Source organism: Gekko japonicus, unplaced genomic scaffold (genome assembly GCF_001447785.1).
Source record: "Gekko japonicus isolate JY-2015 unplaced genomic scaffold, Gekko_japonicus_V1.1 scaffold82, whole genome shotgun sequence".
Taxonomy (NCBI): domain Eukaryota; kingdom Metazoa; phylum Chordata; class Lepidosauria; order Squamata; family Gekkonidae; genus Gekko; species Gekko japonicus.
The window spans coordinates 748,137-758,959 of record NW_015174846.1 but is presented as its reverse complement, the minus strand read 5'-3'; the positions used below and the strand labels follow the sequence as shown (position 1 = coordinate 758,959).

At 41.8% G+C, this 10,823-nt stretch overlaps 1 protein-coding gene across 2 annotated transcripts in view; it reads right to left on the bottom strand.

The window, feature by feature from the left end:
* Positions 1-3,205: 3,205 nt before the first annotated feature.
* Positions 3,206-10,823, bottom strand: part of FGF10 (fibroblast growth factor 10) — a 117,825-nt gene continuing 110,207 nt past the window's right edge. For both annotated transcript variants that reach the window (XM_015424470.1, XM_015424468.1), the window contains exon 4: positions 3,206-3,967. In XM_015424470.1, the coding sequence (XP_015279956.1) occupies positions 3,752-3,967 (216 nt within the window). In that variant the 3' untranslated portion in view covers positions 3,206-3,751. The remainder of the gene's footprint in view (positions 3,968-10,823) is intronic.

Below are 10,823 nucleotides of genomic sequence, written 5' to 3'. Positions count from 1 at the left end.
GATTAAACATTTGTATTTCTTAAAAAATGAGAGACAGTTAGCAAGTCTCTTCTTGGTACCAAAAAATACCATTTTCAAATACTAAGAAAACAAAACAGACTTCTTTTGTGACATGAAATACTGAAGACAAAACTGCAGCATCAATATAATTAATCCCTTAATGTATTTTGAACAAAATTAATATTCTTAAAACTACTTCTGTTCCTCACTACAGACACTGCAAAGAAGACATACGCATTTATTCATTTATTTAGTGGAATACAATGGTGAAGAGTGTGGTACATGTTGGCTTGATGTACAGTTTCTACTTAGCTTGCTCTAACAAAATGAAATCTCATTATGGTTATATTGATGAACTATCCACAGCTCTCTAATGTTAAAGAAAAAAAGTAAAACAAAAAATATATATTTTTTCCAGATTGAACAAAGTTGATAGTATGTCTAACTGAAGACTGCATTTATTCGGTGTAAGCTGTGAAAGTAGGAGCACTCCATTAAAAATGTGTTCCATATTGCATTTCAGAGCCATTGTATACATTATGATAACACAGATTTTACTTTTAGATTGGCTCTCAGAAGTTATATACACATACGACTAATAGTGGCTGCAGTCCTTGTCACTGACTTCAGAGTAGACCTGTTCACTATGGTGTGATTACTGTAGACAGTATTGGGATGGAAAGAACAATGGGATGACCAGTTCCCATGGGCGCACTCTACAAATAGAGGATCACATGGTAAAACTGCTTTTGGATTGTACCACTTAAAAACACCAGGCTAGGGACTATAGGTTTGAATACTCTTCCACAGTAAAGAGTCTTTCTCTATATACAGAGAAACAATATCTGGGGGAAGGCTATGCTAGAGCTTCCTAGACATATGGGAGAGACTTGTAAAATTAAAATATGAAGTGTTGTTATCAATGAGGGTGTTGATGGAGAGAGGTACCTAGGTAACACAGGTTACATACACTGGACCAGTGAAGCTCAATTTTCAAGGATCCAACAAATGTAGCTCGTGATTCTTTCCAGAATTTCTTATACTGACCAAAGTGGGTAAAGGATACTCACATGGCATCTTTCAAAAACATGGCTAAATACAAAGGTCACATGACCTAACATCCTATCTATGTATCTTATGTGATCTCCATCCACACACCCATAGCCATGTCTTGTGAGAACAATAAAAATCAAGACAATTAGGAGGAAAAGATTCATCACCTTTTTATCTCTGTAATTCTCCCTTTGTTACTGTAAGGGTTCCTTATCTACTGGCCAGAGTCAGTCTGCTATTATAGCTGAAATCATTATTTCAGGTAATACTGGGTAAAATTATGCTATCTCAGAGAAGAACATATTTATGTCATGAGATGGCTCTTTTTCATTTAATGTGCCCTGGGCCTGATCTAAAATTCTGTAAGAGGACAGGCAATGGGGTAACAGGGCAAGCATTTACTCATGCAATCCCCACCTGCAGTCACAAGTGGTACAGTCCAGAACCAGTTTTATCTTATGTTTTGCCATTTGGGTACCTGTGACTCAGGTGCACTTGAGGGAGAGGGTAAGTTTCAGTTTTGGACATCACTGTTTTTCCAAGGTGGCTGAAAATCAAATTTTGTCAATGCCTCAGAGAAGGCAGAGAATATTGTTGCTTCATGTTGGGGCCACGGTGGTTGCCCTGACAGGACCTGTCACTGCCCCTCATTAGATTATGCAGCCACTGTGTGGTGGACAGAATGTTGCTGATCTGGGGTGCATTCATTCTGATAAATCCATCTCAATGGGAAGGAGGCAGGAATACAACAAAAAACAGCAGAGAGTAGATATAATGTTCCATCCCCCTCTTACAAGCAGCAATATGTTGACACGGAGCAGTAAGAGACAAGCACTTGGGTCTTGCTCACAGATACCTAGTGTTTAGAGTATCTCACTGGTTTTCCACAAAAGGTCTCTCGGCTGACCATACCATGTACACTCTCAGCCATTTTGAGGCACTGCCACCCAGGTGTTTGAAATCAAGTTGCTTGAAGAAAGTGAGGGCAGTACCTGGTAAACACACACACATACATGACTCTGGATCCATTCCTACACCTTCCCTCAAGGCATCATTCCCAGTTGGACCAGTAGGGTTGTAGCAGGTTCTTTTGCCACTCGACATCAACAGGATTCATACTACCATCCTAAGCTGATACAAAAAATAGTTTCAGGGCAGCTACCAAACACTACAGAGCAGCAGCATAGCTTATGCATGCTTCCTTCTGCTCACGGGAACGTGCTTCACTTCCCCCACCCCCAAGAAAGATGTGAGTGAGCTGTAGTCCCCATCTGATGCACACACATCCTTTCCTGGAGGGCATAGGGAAGCACCTGCTCTGGATGGGACAATGGAAGAGTGACTCAGTCCTGCGGCTTCAGCTCCTCTGTGGCTGTCAAAACCCAGTGGAATAAAGGGAAAGTTATTCAGATAACAGGCTGCAATTTCCAAACCACATATACTGTCATTGGGGCTCTTCCGAACTATAAGCAGTCAAAAAAAAAATGGCTCTTTTTTGTCTTTTTTTAGGGGTAGAGGGGAGGGGACAGATTGTGTCCTCAGATGTTGTCATATCCACAGACTTAATTCAGCCTTTTAATTTAGCAGATTTTTTTTAATGCAATAAGATGCTTTCAAAAAAACCTCCAAACATTGACTATGTCTGATTAAATTTCAGCATCTCTGGGATCAAGAACTGAACTGAAATAAAACTGGGAATGAACGCAAATCTGAATTATCAGTTCAACTGTATCCATTTCAAAACAGCAGCATGACTCTTTGGATGATGCATGATGGGAAATGCTGTTCCTTTGGGGGGGAGCGCTGAAGATGCTGACTAAATCATGCACAGTTGCAGTTCCCCTGCACAGCTGATCCTATTGGTCGTAAGTGCAAAATTAAAAAGAAACCCAGTTTCAAGAGGAGGAAGAAAAAAGCTCCCAAGATGAAACACAAACCACAACCCTACACTTTCCTTGCTCATTCCTTTCCTTGCCCATTCCCTACTCTCAGACACCTGTGGATGCTTTCGACATACGACTGGGTACAAAATACTGAGAGGAGGAAAAGAACAATTACAAAACAGGAAGCAACTGAGAAAATCCTTCAAACAAACAAACAAAAAAAAGAAGAAAGATATTTAACATCCTATTAAATAAATAACTTAGGGAGAAGTACAAAGGCATGGCGTTAGCATACAAAGGGAGACCATACTATTTATTTTGTTAGAACAGTTTTACTCTAATGTGCTTATATTTCTTAATCCTATTCATGTCTTCCACAAGACCATTCCAGAATCTCCTTTATTTCTGCGTATGATCCATGTGCTTCCAGTAAATGCTTGCGTGCCTAACTGTTCATTGGATCATTAGGCTTGAATGAGCAATAAAGGTCTTTGATATGAGTTAGTATTCCATAAATAACTTTCCCCGAAGATCATTCAATACATTGTCCTTTAAGTTCTAGCACAGAGATAAAAAATAATAATAATTTGTTCACACTGGAAAGAGCTCCTATCCCATTTGATCCGGCTTGTGTCTTGATTATAAGATATGACACAGACCTAATTAGAAGGACTTCATGTGCCAGCAGAGAGTACAAAACCTTCAAAGGCTTTCTCCCCCCTTTTCAATCAAGCAGACGTCTGCACAGTTTCTGCCTTTCCTCTTCAAGAGGATTACCAAGTATTCCTGACAAATGATCTTTGGTTCAACTGCTATCAATAGTACAGGTCTATCCGCGGCTCGACAGCCATCGGAAGAAAGTGAGCTGTGGTGTTTTTCCTTCTTGTTTTCTGTCCTTTTTTTGTGGCTCCTCTTCCATTCAATGCCACAAACATTTGCCTTCCATTGTTTTTCCAAAAGTATGAAGCGTATGTATTATATCCATTTTCTTCTATCCTCTCCTTTAGTTTACAGTCATTGTTAAACACTTTCTGTTTGGGGACAAAGAAACAAAAAGAAAACAGAGAGACATGATCACAATGCTGATGTGCAAGAACATTCCAAAAACAAATTGCTAGTTTATTTATGTGTTACAAATGCTTCTTTGGGCAAATTTTGACATTACTTTGCAGCACAGCTATCAATTCTATGTGCCTGAGTCTCATGTGGCACCCTTAATGCTTGAAAAGGTAACCCGAGTTGACCAGTAGTTGCATCCATCTGCCTCTCCAGTGTAGTCTCCTTAGTGTTAGTTTTGTGGTATGAGATTTGATTCTGTGGAAATGGTAGCCATGCTACAAAGATAACGTGAACACTGACCCTTAGAATATTAGTGCAAACACAGGCCACATGTGTATATGGGATAGTTTGGAGATCAGAGTGATTCTATGGCTTGATCCTGTTCTCCTACGTCACATGACAGCCCAGCCTATAGTGGTCCATATTTGGCTAGGCTTTAGCGTCAAAGGCCAAAGTGTTAAAGAATGGAAGATTTATTTATTGTTTTTAACAAGACGTTTGCACCTAATACTACAATATGTAGAAGTCTGATTCTGTTTGTCTCCAAATATTCAGCAAACCTGATAAAATGAAACTTTCTGAATGCCAGATGGTTGGAGTACCCAAAAACAAACAGAACTGAAATGACTGAGACAACATGCTACAAAATCTGCCCCAAGGTGGAACAAATGAGAACGTGTGAAGGAGGACGAGGAGGACTTCCCTCTTGCTTGGTAGCTTTCTATACTACCCACCTTTTCAATAAAAGAGAAATAAATATAAAAATGAGTTGTATATACGCATTTGCTATGGAGGGCAGATAAAAGGTAGGGTAGCAGGCAACAAGAACTGGATGTGAGGTGGGAGCACTGAGATGTATTTTCCTAACTGGGGGTCAGTACTAGACTGCATGTTTTGTATGCAGAAAGTCCCACGGATCAATGCCTGGCATCTCAAGTTAAAGGATCGTAGGTAGCAAATGGTGGGAAAGACTTTTCATAAGAACATAAGAACATAAGAGACGCCAATGTTGGATCAGGCCAAAGGCCCATCCAGTCCAACACTCTGTGTCACACAGTGGCCAGAAATACCAGTGCCATCAGGAGGTCCAGCAGTGGGGCCAGGACATTAGAAGCCCTCCCACTGTTGACCCCCCCCCCAAGCACCAAGAAGACAGAGCATCACTTGCCCCAGAGCCCCTAGCTATACCTTGTGGCTAATAGCCACTGATGGACCTCTGCTCCATATGCTTATCTAATTCCCTTTTGAAGCCGTCCATGCTTGTAGCACCCACCACTTCCTGTGGCAGTGAATTCCATGTGTTAATCACTCTTTGGGTGAAGAAGTACTTCCTTTTATCCGTTCTAACCCGACCGCTCTGCAGTTTCATGGAGTGCCCACGAGTTCTTGTATTGTGAGAAAGGGAGAAAAGTACCTCTTTCTTTACCTGCTCTTTCCCATGCATAATCTTATAAACCTCGATCATGTCACCCCTCAGTCGTCTTTTCTCCAAGCTAAAGAGCCCTAAGCGCTTTAACCTTTCCTCATAGGGAAAGTGTTCCAACCCTTTTATCATTCGAGTTGCCCTTTTCTGCACTTTTTCCAAAGCTATAATATCCTTTTTAAGGTGTGGTGACCAGAACTGCACACAGTATTCCAAATGAGGTCTCACCATTGATTTATATAGGGGCATTATTATATTGGCTGATCTGTTTTCAATACCCTTCCTAATAATCCCCAGCATAGCATTGGCCTTCTTTATTGCAGTCACACACTGTCTCGACATTTTCAGTGAGTTATCCACTACAACTCCAAGATCTCTCTCTTGCTCAGTCTCTGCCAGTTCAGACCCCATCAATGTGTATTTATATTTAGGATTTTTGGCTCCAATGTGCATCACCTTGCACTTGGCCACATTGAACCCCATTTGCCATGTTGACGCCCACTCGCCCATCCTTGACAGATCCCCTTGGAGTGCCTCACAATCCTCACTGGTTTTCACCACCCTGAACAACTTTGTATCATCCGCAAATTTAGCCACTTCACTGCTTACTCCCATCTCCAAATCATTAATGAACAAGTTAAAAAGCAGTGGACCAAGTACTGATCCCTGCGGTACCCCACTGCTTACCACCCTCCACTGAGAAAATTGCCCACCTACACTCACTCTCTGTTTTCTATGAACTAGCCAGTTTTTGATCCATAAAAGGACTTGTCCTTCTATCCCATGATTTTTGAGCTTACTTAGGAGCCTTTGATGAGGAACTTTATCAAAAGCTTTCTGGAAGTCAAGGTAAATAATATCTATTGGATCCCCCTTGTCCACATGTTTGTTCACCCCCTCAAAGAACACTAACAGGTTAGTGAGACAAGATCTTCCCTTACAGAAACCGTGCTGAGTCTGCCTCAATAGGTTTTGTTCATCTATGTGCCTACTAATTCTTTCCTTAATAATGGTTTCCACCAATTTACCCGGTATCGACGTCAGACTGACTGGCCTGTAATTTCCCGGATCTCCTCTGGAACCCTTTTTAAAGATGGGAGTGACATTAGCTACCTTCCAATCCTCAGGAATGGAGGCAGATTTTAAGGAAAGATTACATATCTTTGTCAGGAGATCTACAAGTTCACATTTGAGTTCTTTCAGAACTCTCGGATGTATGCCATCTGGGCCTGGTGATTTTTCAGTTTTTAAGTTGTCTATCAGTTTTAGGACCTCCTCTCTCGTCACCTCAATCTGACTCATGGCCTGAAACCATGGAAAGCTGCTTCTAGACAGAATAGACAATACTGAGTTAGATAGACCAATCGTCTTAAATTTGCATAAGGCGGTTTCATATTTTCATTTTTTAATATGCATTTTATGGTATTTCATCAAATTACATATGAATCTGCTGTATACTGAATCAGACCACTGGCCCATCATAGTTAGTATTGTCTAGTCAGACTGGCAACAGCTCTCCACAGCCCAAGGGTGAAGTCTTTCACAACACCTACTGCCATTTATTAAACAGGAATTCTATCATTATACCACTTTTCTTACTTATTTATATAATCCATGCATGAATTAATATAATTTATTTCATATAATCTGCTTTTTCAGCTAAATTGGGACTCGTGCGTCCATCCCAAGGCACGGACATATGTGACAAATACATGAGGATAATTCATGGTTTGGGCTTCAGGTCTATGAACTGGTTTTGCTATCACTTCATATTAGTACATGTTCTGCACAGGGCCAATATCTCATTGAAAAACTGTGCTGGGAATCTTTGAGAAGATCAGTTTATTGAGGTTATTTTTCATATCTATCTGCTTATAAAAGCCAAGCTGCTAGATCATACCAGCATGAGTCCAAGCACAGGACAACCTGTTGGGAGTGAAAATTCTATCCACAACATTCTTGAAGGCTTAAAGTAACCTGTTAATCATGGGATTGGTGTTAAAATGTTCCATGCACTAGAGCCAATGGGAGGAACATTTTATTGAGGTTATTTTTCATATCTGTCTGCTTATAAAAGCCAAGCTGCTAGATCATACCAGCATGAGTCCAGGCACAGAACAACCTGTTGGGAGTGAAAATTCTATCCACAACATTATCGAAGGCTTAAAGTAACCTGTTAATCATGGGATTGGTGTTAAAATGTTCCATGCACTAGAGCCAATGGGAGGAACATTTTTTACATGTATGTATTTTGAGCTCAATTCCAGGCAACCATAACAGATCATGGGAGTATGCCCTATAGTCCTAGCTCTTTATTATATATCTAGGGCTCTGACGAACATATATTTCAATTAAGTATTTTGTAGTTAGGCTGTGCCCTTGTATAGTTTATGTAAGAGGCAAGATAGCATGTTTCTAATCAATTTTTTGTGTTTGTAAGTGGCAAGTTTCAGTACAATTTGGAAGGCTACAAATAGTAGATATTTGAGAGCTGATATTAGAGGCCACAGAGTAGATATAGGTATGTTCTGGATCAATGTCAACATGTTTAGTTCAGTCTTGAAGTAATTAAAAATAGTGCTCTTTACCATTTCAGTTACCTGTGCTGAGCTGCAAACTGGGCACTATGTGATTCAAACCTTACATCTGCTCTGAACTGAGTAGTAAGCTCTTAATCAAGTCATTCTGCCACAACTTCCCACTGGCAATAATGAGATAATAATATGGATTTGTCTTACTATGGTGTTGTAAAAATTATGGAGATAATGTACATAGGTAGAGCTATATAATTGTTTATTATTATCATGCCATATATAAGTAAAATGGAAAAAGAACACAAGAGAAATAATAGGTTGTATCCAATAAGTTCTTCCTCCAAGTTCTACTCAAGGCCTCTCTTCTGCCAAGTCTTCCTTCATACACACAAAAAAAAATCTCCAAGAGAAAGACTTCCTCTGTTGGATGAAAACTTAATGGAAGAGAGCCATTAGAGCCAGCTTGGCGGTAGGGAGTCTTTGGATCTGATCCAATGTCATTCAATGATTTTTATTAGGAGTCGAGAATGCAAATCTGGATAAATTTTCTATGTGACCTACCAACCCAAAGTTACCAAGTAACAAAGAAGAGAGCAGTTGTTAAGAAATATCTGATTTCCCTAGTAAAATATAAACATTTCTAAAACTTTGGCTCAGAATGTGTGAAGATATCTAAATGGTACCAGAATTCAGTTGAGGCCACTCATATCTCTAACTGCTTCCTTCTCGGTGGTCCAGAGTGGGGCAGTCCTTGACTCCTTACTCCTGGGAAAGCACCTCCCCCTTCCGTAGGCAAGGTCGGCAAACTTTGATCCCAGAGGGGAGGGGCTTATCCTCTGATCCCCAGTCATACCGAAAGCCACCTCCGAGCTGCTGTAAATTCACTTAAAAAATAACTCCTTCCCCCTCAGACAACTGGGGAATACCATCACAGCCATGGGCTTAAACAAATAGAAATCTGTATTTTAAGCATTGGAGCAAACAAACAGCAACAGTCCATCACATCACGTAATCAGTTAGACCATATTCATGAACAACTAAACCACTGCAAAACCTAAAGGTCCAGAAGTCGTGTCCATTAAGAGGGGGTGGGTAGGACTGCCCCACTCTGGACCACCAAGAAGGAAGCTTCACGGTAAGTGAATACAAATCTTTTATTCTCCGGTGGTTCAGGAGTGGGGCAGTCCTTGACTCCTTACTCCTGGGACATAAAAAAGCAGTGCTCCCCCCGGGTGGGCCACACAACTTCTGGTGCCTACAGGGCCTGAAGGACACTCTACTGTCAAATGCTGCTTCTGCCGAGGCTAGTTTGTCAATCCTATAGTACTTTGTAAAGGAATGGACAAATTTCCATGTCACCACCTTACAAGTGACTTCGAGGGACAGCAAGGCCCTATATGCCGCTGATGTGACTGCCCCCCATAGAGTGCCCTGTGACCCCTACTGGAGGTACTAACCCCTACACCTTGTATGCCTGACTGATCCTTATCCACCTGCTCAGGGCAGAAGTGGAGACACTCTTTCCCAGGGACAACTGACTAACATACCCAAACAAGGATTCAGTCTTTCTCAACCCCCTGGTCCTATCCATATAGAAAACTCAAAGCCCTACGCATGTCTAGATGATGCCAGACTGTCACCATCTTATGGCCAGGGTTTGAAGAAAAGGAGGGAAGTACCATATCTTCCTATCTATGGAACCAGGAGTTAACTTTGGGGATGAACGCTGGGGCTGGTCTGAGGACGACCCTGTCGTTGTAGAAGGTACATAAATCTGTGTGTACAGATAAAGCTCTCAGCCCCAAAAACCTACGCGCTGAAGTGATCCCCACTAAGAAATTGTTTTCAGAGTAATATCTTTCATGGGACATGATGCCATTGGTTCAAACGGCTCCATGCATAATGCTCATAGCACTGCATTTAAATTCCATGCGGAGAACCTGTGTACCTGTGGTGGATTGAGGAGGGAGGCCCCCCTCAAAAACCGCCATATGTGTGGGTGATGGGGAAAAACCTACCTTTCCTAGCCCCACCAACTGTGGAAACGGCCATTACCTGTCGCCTTAGAGAACTAGTACTCAACCCTTTACTTGGACCCTGTTGGAGAAAAGCCATGCCCATCTGCGCCCGCATTGGGTCCACCCCTGCTCTCCACACCAGTTAGAAGATGTTTGTCAGGATCTGTCATATATCTTGGTCATAGAAGATTTTCTGGATGCCAAGAGCGTGGAAACCACCTCTGTCTCATATCCTAGAGCTGCTAACTGTCTCCTCTCAACCTCCACGCTGTGAGTTGTAGCATGTCCAGTTGCAGATGAACGGTCATCTCCTGAGATAGAAGGCCCCGTCTGAGAGGCAGCCGCCATAGATCCTGTCTGGATAGGCTCATGAGGTCCTGGAATCACGCTCTCCGTGGGCAAAAGGGTGCCATCAGAATCACATCTGCTCTTTAATCTATCGCCTGCTGTACCACTCTGGGAATTAGAGTCAGGAGTGACAAGGCATAGAGTTCTTGGTCATGCTAGGAACAGGGCGTCCATTCCTAGTGCCCCTTTCATGTGAGTTTTGGACGTAAACTTTTTTTTTAAACTTGATGGTCTGTCTCTACGTGAAAGGATCCACCTCTGCCTTCCAAATCTTTCGCTGATCTGTTGGAAGGCGTCCTCTAGGAACAGGGCGTCCATTCCTAGTGCCCCTTTCATGTGAGTTTTGGACGTAAACTTTTTTTTTAAACTTGATGGTCTGTCTCTACGTGAAAGGATCCACCTCTGCCTTCCAAATCTTTCGCTGATCTGTTGGAAGGCGTTCCTCTGTTAAGACGTTTCTCTTCCTGCCATATGTATGGCCTTTAAGGACAGCACATGCTCCTCT